The sequence below is a fragment of the Callithrix jacchus genome, chromosome 7, assembly GCF_049354715.1.
Source record: "Callithrix jacchus isolate 240 chromosome 7, calJac240_pri, whole genome shotgun sequence".
In the NCBI taxonomy this organism is placed as follows: domain Eukaryota; kingdom Metazoa; phylum Chordata; class Mammalia; order Primates; family Cebidae; genus Callithrix; species Callithrix jacchus.
Genome location: NC_133508.1, coordinates 123684097 through 123698721, shown reverse-complemented (window position 1 = coordinate 123698721; position 14625 = coordinate 123684097). Strand labels below are relative to the sequence as shown.

The 14625-nt window shown below is 37.6% G+C and overlaps 1 protein-coding gene and 1 long non-coding RNA gene across 7 annotated transcripts in view; one reads left to right on the top strand and one right to left on the bottom strand.

The window, feature by feature from the left end:
• Positions 1-5201, bottom strand: part of CLCA1 (chloride channel accessory 1) — a 30710-nt gene extending 25509 nt beyond the window's left edge. Inside the window, exons 1-3 of the mRNA XM_002751034.7 lie at positions 4987-5201; positions 573-713; positions 255-402 (exon numbers count right to left, since the gene is read on the bottom strand). Of these exons, the coding sequence (XP_002751080.3) occupies positions 255-402; positions 573-713; positions 4987-5148 (451 nt within the window). The 5' untranslated portion in view covers positions 5149-5201. The remainder of the gene's footprint in view (positions 1-254; positions 403-572; positions 714-4986) is intronic.
• LOC128928210 (uncharacterized) overlaps positions 1-14625 on the top strand; it is a 188240-nt gene that overhangs the window by 137759 nt on the left and 35856 nt on the right. The window lies entirely within an intron of this gene.

Here is a 14625-nt window from a genome sequence, read left to right as displayed (position 1 = left end):
TAATGTATAATAATAATTTATAAAAACTCAAAATACCATATTTATACATGTATCTAAAGTAATTCATAGCTGAGAAACGCTAGAAGTTCTAAGTGAACTGCATGTTCTATTTTAAGTGAAAAATGCTATGATACTTTATCTCTAATAGTTTATTTGGCTTATATGTGCTTACTCACAAAAATAATGCTAGTGTTGATATATTTTGAACATAAAATAGTTAAATTGTATGAGAAGTAAGGTAGAACATTTCATACCTTGTGGTCCATATTCTTGTAACTTTTTTCCTGATACGAAATTAGGAGTGAGGTGGATCCTTTCACCCTTCTCCCCACACTTTCCCATCTGCTCAGTATAAGGTTCATCATTCTGTGGAGGAGTAGACTCAGCAACCAGAACATCAGCCTGAAATTTAACAAAAAGTTTTTATCATCACAAAGTTTCGCAAATGAATTAACCTTATTCACACTGGAGTAAGTTTTAAACATTCACATTTGATTCTAGAGTATTTTGATTTTTAAAAATCTGCATTACAGAAAAACATGGAATTTGGAAGAAGAACTTGATATTCTCACATTTTTGTAGGTCTCGAGTTTTGGTCTCACATAGTCAGGTTTTGCCTTCCATGTTTCAGGAATCAAAATGGCAACATTTTTGAAATAAAATCGTTTTCCTGTAGCTTCAAACAGGTACGGAGATGCCTGGGTCACCATGTCCTGGGAAGAAAAAAAAATACATAACAATTTACTGAAAATAAATTACCAGTGATTCAAATTCACATCTGGATTTCACATTTTCAAAAATGAGTTATTTGTTAAGATGAGAAGAAATGTAAAAATACCTTTTAATAATATCAGCTAAGCTTTTTGAGCATTTACCATATACTCGGTGTCACAGCATCATCACTAGCAATGCAGACTCTAGAGGCAGATTCTAATCCTGGCTGCACCACTTTTTGTGGGACATTAGGCAATTCCTAATTCTGAGCCTCAGTTTTCCCATTTACAAAACGGAATATTATCGTGACTAGCTGATAAGGTTGTGGTAAAGAACAAAGTGAAACATATGATGTGCTAGGAACAATGTTTACTTTCACAAGCAAGTATAAAGTGTTAGCTATGAGTTTCATTTCATTTGCTCCTTAGAGGATCAATAAACCTTTGAGGGTGAAACTGAGAATTATTCTCAAGGTTTCACAGCAAGTAGTAGTGAAGAGATAAAGTGAATGTGATTTTAAAACCTGCTGACTCTTTTAATAATTTTGGGAATATATACTATATTAAATTAAATGTATGACTAAATGTTATGGTATTATTTTATTTATTTATTCATTTTTCTTTTTTTTTTTTAACTTTGCCAAGTGCCGATGGAAGTATTTACTTTTTTGGGCAGTGTAGTACTAAGAGTTAAATATAAGAAGATGACATAATTATATATTTTCAAATTACATCTAATTTTACTTCTCTAAAATGAAATAGCTACAGTGTTAAATTATAAATGTCTCTACAGATTCCCTGAGTTGCATTACAATGAAAGAGTAGGGAGAGTGATAGAAGATATTGTTATAGAAAGGGGGCGTGGGTCTGTTAGGACTGAAAACCATTTGCTTCAAAAGTGAGCGTAGACAGAGGAAAGAAGAGGCTGAAGACTGAGTCCAGGCCCAGCATTCAGAGGTAAGAAGAGGAGCCAGTACAGGGGCCTCAGAAGGGCAGTCAGTGCCTGTGGAGGAAATGAGAAGCTGTGGGATGAGAGGATTGGATGGAGGAGGGTATGATCATCAGTGTCAAGCACTGCTGAGCTATTACTTAATATGAGGACTAAGAACTGATCGCTGGACTTGGCAGCATGGTGAGCCCTTGTAGCAGAATAAAGACAGCAGCACCATGAGAGGATTTGAGAAAGTGGGAGGTGAAGCAGTGGAGACAGTGAATACAGACAACAACAGGTCAAGAAGCATTTCTGTAAACTAAAGGGGAATAGAGAAATGAGCAGCACCTGGAAGTGTGCTTCAGGACAAGACAGTTTGTTTATTTGTTTTAATGGGAACTTTTATAAAATACTTCTATGCTAACGGAAAAAAGCAAAAATTCAAAAGGCAAAGAGATCACTGGAAGAGCAAAGTCCCTGTGGGAACAGACTAGAGTGACTAGACTCCATTGCCTAGTGGGGATCGTCTTAGGAGCAGAAACACTTCATCTTTTTATGGGGAAGCAGCACTTGGGTGTTAGTGCAGGGATAAATCCTGCTGTGCCTCTTCCCAAGGGGTGAACTTGGATAACTTATTTTACCTCTCTGAGCCTCAATTTCTCCCTTTCAAATAGTGATAATAATGGTTGCCTCTAATTTTTTTGCAAATGTTCTTAATGATTTACATTTTCCTCTTTTAAAACTCCCAGATTTTTAACACTCACTAGGAGAGTTTAGTATTATGTTACTTCAAAAAATAAAATTAAAAAATGAGGCAAGATCACCAAAAACTTGAAAAGCAGGTGTAAAACTTCATATATTAGAGTATTATCTTATCATTTGACTTGTGAAATGTGAATTTTCGATGTGTCCCAAGAAGGATAAGTGGCATGAAATACTCTTGTTTTCCACATTGTAATAGAAACATTAACAAGGGATCTTTGTTTTGGCATCTATTCCAGATTTTCAGAAAATGACCTCCTTTCCTAATACACACTGAAACTCTCAGGCTGAGAGAAGGTTGGCGGTGACAGTTTATAGGATGGGCTAGAAATTCCTTCAGGACAGGGACAGTATATTGACCACTAGACTCCTAGTACCTGACATAATTTAGATGCTCTGTAAATGTTTGTTGAATGAATAAACAAATGAATGGATAAATAAAGTAGGTTTGGTAAGTGGCAAACTGGTATAGCAGTGCCAACACAGGCAGTGCCTGGGCTCCTGTGCATTGCAGAGACCCCCAAAATAACCCTATCATATACCTTCTCATGTGTGTGTGTGTGTACATGTGCATGTGTGTGTGCACACGTGTGTGTGTGTGTGTGTGTATTTGATGCGGGGAGAGAGAGCTTCCCTGACTCTCCCTTTCTCATCTTGTGTCTTGTTTTACCCTTGCTAATATTAGCAAAGTGCAGTGGATGGAAGTGGTACAGAGCCATCAATTAGTCTTGTAGGTAGGGAAATCTGGGGACTGTGCTGCTGAAGCAAGCATTTCAAAAGCTAACACAGAGGCTTCTGTCCCCACAGGGGAACCAGGGGAGAGTCTCTCCTCAGCAAGTAGGTTGTTGGAGCAAAGGGAGGAATGGGCGGGAAAGGTGGCCAGGCTCTCGATGAGGTCCCTCAACTCTGCAGATCTGGAACATCAAATAGGAAGGAGTTAGGGACTCTGAGCATTCTATTAACTTTAATTTAACTCTAAGTGTTCTTGTTACAGAGAAGGAAATGGTGGAAGCCAACTTATCTCACCCTCAACTTTAGGATCCATACTAGAAAGCCAATTTAATAATTGTAGTGAGAAGTACATATCTCAGGAGAAAAACCTCCAAGGACAATGAAGTGGAAGCACTTTGAAGTCTCTAAGCACTACATACTGTAGATACAAATGACCATGTCACTAGAGATGAATACAGCATGTACATTCTCCTTCTGGCATATTACTGAATCCCACCGTCTAGCCGGAGACCAAAACACACTGGTTACATTTTTGCTGATGCCATTTCCAAATTTAGAAACAATCAAAAACTCACTCAACATTTTAGATTAGAGATTCAAGAGGTTCTCATCTCTTTTATCACAGACAGCCTGGTCCTCTTTGGGTTGAGTAGGTAAGCTTAATGGTATGTGGTGCCCTCCATTCTGTTCCTCATCCCCTACTGCTGCAATTCCCTAACTACACATTCCTGGCAGGTAGAGATGGGTTTCTTTCCAAACATTACCTTTCTGTATTTGGCTCTGCTTAGACCAAGGGATCTCTGGGGAAAACCCTCTGGGCCCTTGTACTATTAATTTTTCATCTAGAGAGATCAAAAGGGGACTGGTAACCATTGACTATATCCACCACTTATTGAGCTCTTACTGTGTACCAGGCACTATGTATGCATTTTTAAAGTTATTGTTTAAAGTTCTGAGATAAATTTAGACTAATTTATTATTGCACCGTATTCTTACATACTATTCACCCAGACAATATTTTGCACTGTATTCTTACATACTCTTCACCCAGCTTCCCTTTATATGCATGCATGTTAAACTTTGATCCTCACAAAATCCCATAAGGGAGATATTTATTATTATTATTCCCATTTTACAGACTAGTACTCTTACTAGTACAGTACATCCTCTGGATGTGCTATAGCCAAATTCCAGGGTGGTCTTTTATAAGGCATTTCCCGCTTATTTTTAGCTGTTTGCTGTCGTACAAGACTTTCTCTAACAGTATAGATGCCTCTGCCAGGATAGGAAGCCTTCTTTCCTTCCCTTCTGCCTCATAGGAGGTAGTAAGAAATCCCTGAAAGGATCCCTTGAATTGGGGCTGTGAAAATGCAAAGTGTTCTCCCATCTATGTAAGGGTTGTTCTTACATAGAGATTTGCATCTTGGGCTCCTTTTAGGATCACAGGGAAGGGGCTTCAATTAGGAGAATAAAAGGAGAGTCTGATACGAGTCAAGGGCAAAATCAGGCAAAGGATCTGTGCATCTCACAGTATCTGTCAAATGTAGCTGACTCTGCCTTACTCTAGAACTAAATAATTTTCCGTGGCATAATCCACAGCAGTACATGATTTATCAGTCACCAACAATGTATTAGTCTGAGTTATGTGCATTGCATTTATTATCTCATATAACACAAGACTCCTAATGGTTAACTTGTTACTATTTCAGTTTTACAGATGAAGAAACTGAGACTTAGACACAAAAATAACTTACCAGTGTCATGCAGCTGGAATAGGGCACTCACGTTCTCTCTATCACAACATTATGCTTATTTTTTAAAAATCATGGACAATTACTATGACCTTACCTTTATTTGTTGAATGAGTGTTTCATCTTCTGGCACATTGGGGTCGATTGCAATGACAATGCCTTCATAGCCATTATTGTTCAGCTGAATGAGTGAATTACTCAGAGTCCCTTCTAGAAGGTGAAGAATCAAGATGAACACAGAACTCTTAACTGGCCCCATTGCTGTTCATGTCCCTGTGATTTCGCTCTTTGGAAAAGGCTGGTTATGAATGTGAGTTTCTTTACCATTATATATATATATATATGAAAATGTAGACACACGTTTCCAACTTATCAGAAGTGGTTTTTCACAGGTCTTTAACCCTTTGACCTAAATGCGTTTTACTATTGCTTTTGCTTTCAATAGGAGAATGATAATATCTTAGCCTCAAATTGTATACTTATAAATATTTCAATTTGAAAGGAGTGTTGGCCTTCCCTTCAGCTGTGCCAGATGTTGGCGTAAAGGTGGGGGAGCCCACATCCGGTTCCTTGGGAGCACTCACAGGTGACAAGCAGCTTGGCCATTGAAAAGTTTGTTTACTTCTTACAAATGTTTACCCAGCCATTGGCACCGACCCACCCAAAGCCACCCTTATTCCCTCCTTCCCAGGAAAATTCAGACTGTTCTGCATATTCAGTAAACATCTTGTATGCCATATGTCCAATTATCTCTCACCATGGTCTTTAGCATGATGGTAGTTTTGTTTCCTTGACATAACCTCAACACCTCTTCATGCTCCCCTTAAACAATAAAATATTCAATTGTGTTTCACATCCATTTGCACTAGAAGCATTAGCAACTGATGTAGATATTGTTGAATATTTTCTAATGGAGAGAAAAGATAAAATGTGTATCTTACTTTGCAAAGCACACTCCCTCAATTTTCCTCATAAGACCTCTGCTTTCTCTATTTTATAGCTCCTACCAATCAATACGATTCCAATTAACAACATTATTTTATTTTGTTGAAACTAAATGTTCCTTGGAACATGAATTATGGACTGTCAGCTGCTGTATACATTCTTTAAATTTGCCAAACCTCAGGTAAAACCTCAAACTGGCCCACCATTTTCTTTTATTCCAATACTTGAAATATCTCTTCATCCATAACTTCATTTGGTCTTCAGATGGTGGTAAGCATCAATTTCATCTTGTCTGTGCCTTTTCATAAAAATTAAATAATTCCTTTTTCTAGAATAATCTTAAGCAACTAAAAGTGAAATACTAAAATAGAGTGGAAAGACTCAATTATAATGTGGTTGTCCATATGATCCAAAGATGCTTTTATATCAAAATATGTGTACATTTATTATTCATACAAAATTTAAAAATTTAGATTCCAAGATATCCCAGACCTCAAATGTATCTTTGTCTGGGTTCCCTGAAAAAGAGACACTAAGGCAAGCATATGTGCTAAGAGTTTGAGAGTTTAATGTCAGAACAGTGAGAATGAGGGAATGGGGAAACTGGTCAAGAAAGGCTGGGAAGGAATTGAAGGAGGAGCATTACTAAGCCAGCAACTGCCATGCAACGAAGAGACCGAGGAGGCCAGCCACAGGTGCCCCTGCCTTACTGTGTGGGATAGCTCCTAAGTGGCCATGCAATGAAACCTTGGAGCAGCCCTTTGAAGAGAGGAAGTTAAAGCATTTGGCTCCTTCTCATCTTCTACAGGTGGTCAATTCTCCTAGACTTCCTGGCTGTGTCATCCAGGTCTTCCAGCAGTTGCTTGGAAAGAGAGACCCCTACGCCTTGTGGTATGTGAGGACCCAGGGGTTATAAGAGGTGCCAGCTTGACCTCAGGCAGTGGAACCACTTGGACCTGCAAGGAGTGGCTAGTGACTGAGGTGGAGCAAATGACTGAGTGTCCAGTAGACAGATGGAGCCAAGCAAATCTGAGGAGGTTCACTAAGAAGAGTCTGATACAGTTCACTCTTTGAGCTGCTCAGATTCACTCTTGTACTTTCATCATATCTAGCTCCAATATTATAATATAGGATTTGCATTTTTGTGTGTGTGAGCACAAGCTGTCTCACTTTTTCCCTGAGAAAATGTACAAGTTTAATCATTTGCAGAATCTCCTTCAAAGTGGTGGCCAACTGCAATCGGCTCAAATGCATAAGGCAAGGGCGTTATTGAAATAAATTACAATGCCTGATGTTACAGCTGGTCTCAAGGGATTTATAATCTCCCTCCTTTATCACCTATTTCGCTCACTTTTACTGAACATTTTGGCTGATCTGTATTGTTTGTTCTCTTGTTGGGGTAATCCCCCTTAATCCCTGAGTGTGGCCTTTGGTTGTCCTGCCCTTGTTGGCTGCAGCTGCTGCATTTCCTTACGACAGGGGTCATCTGGTGTGACAGACTCAACTTAAATGTTCTCCAAATTTGCTTGGCATTCCCTGCAAGCTGGTTCTTGGCTGCTTGCTCAACAGAGAGTCCTGGCTGCTACTAAAATTCACACATATCCTAATACCACTGTATCTTCTTAGCTTTCCCCAGGAAGAGGGCCAAGTTTAGCATGGCCTTCACTATGTGACTGGGTGGGCAGCTCCTCCATTCTCTCCTGTGCCCAAGTCTGGCTTGAACGGATGTGCTGAGGCTTTGGCTCAGATAAAACACTATACCATGGCAGCTGGAATCTGGCTTTGTCAAAGGAAGTCCAAATGGGCCAAATAACACAAACCAGAGATGCAGGGAATTAGCACCCCAAGGGACAACCTTTCACTGAAGAGTATTTCCAGCATTCCAGTTTCCTTTGCATTCCCTCCTGAAAGATAATCACTATTCTGACTTCTATTGCCACATAGGTTAATTTTGGCTGTTTTTGAACTTCATATAAACAGAAATATGTCATATGTACTCTTTCATTTGGCTACTGTGACATAATTTTGTATTAGAGATTCAGCCACGTCGTTGAATGTAGCCGTAATATGTTCTTTTTCCATTGCATTCTGTTGTAAAAACACACTGCAATTTATTTACCACCTGCTTTTGATGAACATTTGGATTATTTCCAGTTTGGGGCTGTTACAAATGAAGTTGCCATAGATGTAAACATTGATTTCAGTTGTGTATATACAAAGAGTGGCATTGCTGGGTGACAGGGTATACAAAGACTCCCTCCTTTGATCAAAACTTTAATCAGGATCCCAAGTCCTCTCTGACTAGGTCTGACTTGGACTTCTCTCTCTGTCCTTGCGGAATTCTGTTTGAGCAAGAGTCCTGCTAAGTCAGTTTAGGGAAAATCCCCACCTTTGGTATCTGATCATTCTCAATATCTTTCCGTATGGCCTGCCTTCAGCAATAACCCATCAAGTCAGTTTAGCCAGACATTCCTTATCCTTAATATTTCCTCTCAGGCATTTTTCATCCACTGACCCCACTCCTCTCCTTGGTCGTAAATTCTTGCTTGTCCTTATTGGAGTTGGAGTTAATGCTCTCTTTCTCTCCCACTACAAAACTTCGTTGCAGTGGTTCTTGTACTTATCACCATGCCCCCACCCCTTAGCATCTTTTACAAGTGTTTTATAAAGTTTTTTTTTCGGTACTAGCTTATGTTGGTATCATAAATGTTTTTCAAGTGGTTGTACAAGTTATTCCACATTTCCACCAGTACATTGTACTGTCAAGTCTTACTAATTATATCCATTTTCTTGGGAGTGTAGTCATATTGTTCTGTGATTTTTATTTGCATTTTCCCTAATGACTAATGTTGTTAAGCACCTTTTTATATCTATTGGTCTTTTGCAAAGTGTCTATTCAAGTTTTTTTTGTACAATTTTTATTAAGCTGTCTTTTTCTTTTTGATTTATAGGAGTTCTTTATGTGTTCTGGATACTAAGCCTTTGGTATTGAAAGATATATTGAAAATATCTTCTAATTTGTGGCTTGCCTTAATAGCATCATTAAATGAATATAGGTTTTTAATTTTAGTATAATCCAATGTAGCATTTTATGGGTAATGTTTTCATGTCATATTTAAGACAGCTTTCCAAAATTCATGATGATATTATACGATATATGATTCTAGAAGCCTTACTTCTTTACCTTTAACATTTAGGTATATTGATCTATCTCAATATATTTTTTGTGTATGGTATGAGGAAAGGTTCAAGGTTTTTGTTTTGTTTTGTTTTGTTTTCCCCTGTGATAGCCAATGCCCACTGCATTTATTGAAAAGACCATAATTTCCCCTACTGAATTACAGTTGTGCTTTTGTTGTGCATGAGGTGACTACAGATGTGCAGGTCTGCTTCCGAACTCTGTTCTGTTCCTTGTTCCATTGGTCTGTGTGACAATTCTTACCTTGATTCTCTGGTAGCATAAATCGTCCAGATTTGTTTTTATTCAAGATTATTGTGGCTATATCAGGTGCATTTCAATATAAAATTTAGAAGCAGCTTCTCAATTTCACATACAAAAAAACTGAGTTTTATAGGAGTGCATTAAATTTATAGATTGAGTTAAGAAGAACTGACATCTTTGTGATATTGAGTATTTCAATACATGGAGGTGGTATGTCTCTTCATTTTAAGTTTCATTTAGTTTGTCTCAACTGGGTTTTATAGTTTTCAGGATAGACATCCTGTGCATCTTTCATTAGACTTATTCTTAGGCGTTTTTCTTGGTGCCATTGTAAATGGCATTTTAATAAAAATTTCATTTTCCAGTTGTTTATTGTTGGTATTTAAAAATGTAATACATTTTTATGTATGGACCTTAAATTTGGTGGACTTGTTTAATTCACTTACTTCTCATATTTGTAGATTCTTTTGGATTTAATATGTATATAATTATGTCATCTGTGAATTATAACATATTGGTTCTTCCTTTTAAATAGTTTTAATTTTGTTTCCTTCACTTCTTGGACTAGCTAGGTCCTTGAGCACAATATTGAATAGTGAAGAGAATAAATATCTTTTTTCTTGTTCCCAATCTCAGGGAGAAAAACATTCTAAAGAATTCTGTATTTTACCATTAAGTATGCTGTTACCTGGAGATATTTTGTAGATACCTTTATCAGATTAAGAAGTCTCTTTGGCCAGTTGCAGTAACTCACACCTGTAATCCCAGAACTTTGGGAGGCCAACGCAGGAGGATTCCTTGAGTTTGAGACCAGAGTGGGCAACACAGTGAAATCCCATCTCTACAAAAAATACCAAAATTAGCCAGGTGTGGTGCCATGTGCCTGTAGTCCCAGTTACTCGGGAGGCTGAGGTGGGAGGATTGCTTAAGCCCAGGAGAGACCTTGCACTGCTACAATCCTGTCTGTCACTCTCACTTTGAACAGAGTGAGACCCTGAGACCCTGTCTTTAAAAAAAAAAAAAAAAAAGAAAGTATTTTTCTATTTCTAGTTTTCTGAGAGGTGTTGTTTTGTTGTTGTTAAATCATGAATAGGTGTTGAATCTTATCAAATGCTCTTTATACATCTATTAAGATGAGTATATAATTTTTCTTCTTTGTTCTGATAATGTGATGAGTTACAATGTTGATTCTTCAATGTTAAATCACTCTTACATTCCTAGAGAAAATCTTAGTTGATCATGATGTAGCATCCTTTTTAATTTGCTAATATGTTACTTAGGATTTTTGCATCTTCGTTCATAAGATTGGTATGTACTTTTTATTTCCTGTAATGTCTTTGCCAAGTGTCTGAATCAAGGCTATTCTGAGGCTAGGTGTGGTGGCTTATGTCTGTAATCCCAGCATTTTGGGAGGCTAAGGCAGGCGGATCACTTGGGGCCAGGAGTTTTAGACCTGCCTTGCCAACATGGTGAAACCCCATCTCTACAATGAATACTAAAATTAGCTAGCCATGGTGGTACAGACCTGTAGTTCCAGCTATTCAGGGGGATGAGGCAATCACTTGAAACTGGGAGGCAGATGTTGTAGTGAGCCGATGTCACACCACTGCACTTCAGCCTGGGAGACAGAGTGAGACCTTGACTAAAAAAGAAAAGAAAAGAACCAAAAAAAGGAAAATTAGAACATATTTGGAACTACATGATCATTAAAATAAGGCATGACAAAATTTATATGACAAAGCTAAAACAACAGTCAGGAGGAAATTTAAGAAACTAAAAATAGTCTTAAAAAAACTGTTGCAGTCTATGCAGACAGAATAGGCTTTATTATTTATTTATTTTTTGAGACAGTATCTTGCTTTGTCACCTGGGCCGGAGTGCGGTGGCATAATCTCCACTCACTTCAACCTCTGCCTCTGGTTTCAAGTGATTCTCGTGCCTCAACCTCCTGAGTAGCTGAGATTACAGGCCCACAACACCATGCCTGGCTAATTTTTGTATTTTTTTGTAGAGATGAGGTTTTGCCATGTTGGCCAGGTTATTCTTAAACTCCCAGCCTCAAGTGATCTGCCTGCCCCAGCATCCCAAAATGTTGGGATTGTAAACTGTTTTCTAATTTTCATTGTGAGTTCTTTCTTAACATATGAGTTATAAGTTATATGGAAATATGTTGCTTAATTTCCAGACATTTGGGGATTCTCTAGTTGATTTAATTTTGATTTCTAATGTAATTCCCTTGTAGTATTAATATATACTAATATAAATATTATATATGTGTATATACTAATATATTATATTCCTCTTTCCCCTGTCTCATAATCTGTTTTGCCAGGATGGTAGACAAGCTTCTGAACTCTGTTGGAGGGTTCACTCTGTGATTCTTTCCATGTGGCCATTAAATAAATTTGTATGCCATTTCTTCAACTAATCTGCCTTTTGTGAGTTGATTTTTCAGCCAACTTTCAGAGGGCAAAGGGGATGTTTTGAGAGAGGAGAAAGGAAGAAACCAGTCAGGCAGATCAGTTAAAGTGGGTCTTCCATAGAATTCTTTCAAACAAAAGAACAACCTGCAGGCCCAGATAAGGGACTGCACAGAGGGGCTTGCCTAAGACCCACCCACAACCACACAGATAAGAAAGGCTACACAGGTGACTTACCCAGACATGCCTACAGTGGAAAATTCTGTCCCCAACACATGTGCAGTAAGAGGAACAAAGCAATATGAAGTAACTCAAGCTAAGGGCCCACATGCACACTAGGAGGACAGGATGGAGCTACTAGAAATTTGTGCCTTATGCAAATGAGACACGAAGCCCTCACTGGTTTCTTATAAAAGCCTGTGCATTCAAACTGTAAAAATGGCAATCCTCTTCTGCAGTCCCTCTCCAAGGTCCCCTCTCCACAGCAGAGAGCTTTCTTTTTTAGCTTATTAAACTTTCACTCCAACCTTACCCTTTGTGTCCATGCTCCTTAATTCTCTTAGTCCTGAAATAAGGAATTCTGAATGATACCTCACAACAAGAGACAGCTACATTGTGGTACATTGGTGGGACTGTAACAGTTTCCCTTGTGTATGGGCTAGGCCCATACACTGTGCCTAGCCTAATTGATATATATAGAACACCACATTCAACAACAGCAAACTACACATTTGTCTTAAATGCACATGTAACATTTTACCAAAGTAGATCACAAGCTGAGGAAAAGCACTTTTCAATAAATTTCAAAGAATTTAAAATTTCAAATATATTTTTTGACTACAAGAGAATTAAATTAGAAATCAATAATAGACATGTATATACACACATATGTGTGTGTGTGTGTGTGTGTGTGTGTATATATATGTATTTTTTTGAGACAGTGTCTTGCTTTGCCACCCAGGAAAATATGTGTGTGTGTATATATATATGTGTGTGTGTATGTATATATGTATATACATATATACATACATATACATATATACACACATATTTATACACACACATAGCTTCATCTATATATAGTTTACAATAAAATAGCTTTACATATATATATATGTATATATATGTGATATGGTTTGGCTATGTCCCCACCCAACTCTCATCTTGAATTGTAACTCCTACAATCCCTACGTGTCATGGGAGGGACCCGGTGGGAGGTGGTTGATTCATGAGGGCGGGTCTTTCTCGTGCTGTTCTCGTGATAGTGGGTAGGTCTCATGAGATCTGATGGCTTTAAAAAGAGGAGTTCACATGCACAAGGTCTCTCTCTCCCTTTGCCTGCTACCATCCATGTAAGATATAACTTGCTCCTTCTTGCCTTTCTCCATGACTGTGAGGCTTCCCCAGCCCTGTAGAACTATAAGGCCAATTAAACCTCTTCCTTTTGTAAATTGCCCAGTCTCAGGTATGTCTTTAACAGCATTGTGAAAACAGACTAATACAATGTATGTGTGTATATACATATATATATACACATGTATACACACACACACATATATACACACACATATATATGTAAAGCTATGCTATTTAGTCCATGCAACTTTAGGATTGTTATATAATTATCATTACAAAATGTCTTTTCTAGTTCTAATAATACCTCTTGCACCACCTCTGCATCTATCCCCTTTAGTAATGTTAATAAGACCATGAGGAAAATGGCATTCATAAATTATCAATGAGAAAAAATAGGTACAAATGTTTTGAAGGGCGATATTCATCAACATTTAAGTGTGTATCTTAAAAAATTTTTTTGGCCTTCACTTCTGCTTTTGGAGTAAGGTGTGTGTACCTTTAACATAGCAATTCCACTCCAAGGAATTTGCTTTACAGACATACACAGGTGCACATTACTACATGTACAAGGGATAAACCCATACGTGCACAAAATTATATGTACATGTGTGTCCCTTGAAGCCTACATTATAATAGCAAAAAAATGTATTACCCAAATGTTTATTAGTAAAGGAATAAGTAAGCATATTTATTGAACATTTATTTATCACATCTTACCTAAACATCTATACTTTTTATAATAGAATTTATTACTTTTATAGTTGAAATAAATTCATAAAAATAAAAATCACTTTGAAATCCTAACATAAGAATGGTAGTCTTGGCTTTTCTACTCTCTTTAAATTTGATAAAACAATTGAGTGGTCTTATGTTTTTAATTTTTTAATCTTCAAGAAATGTTTGAATGTATTAAGCATTTCTTGAATATTAAAAACTTAAAATATACAAGACCATTCATTTGTTAAATACCAAATACTAATTTCAAAAATCAGGAAGTGAGTGGTTGAAATGTTATCTCACTCTTTATTTTCATAAAGTATTGTGTCATCTTAATTGCTGTTTTTTTGGTTTGTTTTCTTAGCAGCTGCACCACACTACCTACAGCCATTCACTTCCAATAGAAATGTGCCATCCGAACTAGAATACATGATTGTTTCCTTCAGAGAAACACACATGTATCTTTAATAATGGAATAACGGTTCTGTCAGGAGAGCCAATTTGCAGCTCAAGCAGACTGTAAACTTCTAGAGTGAAGAAATGTCACTATTCAAAGTGTGGTGAAACCCTTCAGCATCTGTGGGCAGATTGTGGTTTTCAGTGATACAGTAAGCTGCTTGACTGCACCATGAAAGTTAATGCTATACTTGTAAATGTTGGCCAGCACTCTCTTTCCTACTATTAATTTCTATTTTTTCTTTTTCTTTACCCTCCCGTTTTTGGTTTTGTTTTCTGAGCCAAAGTGGGGTCTGCTTGCCTAGCACAGTAAAGCCAAACATCCATGCTGAGGTTTTGTAGTGGGAGAAAGGAGGGTATTTATTTGCAGGGTGCTAAGCAAGGAGAATTGGGCAGCTCA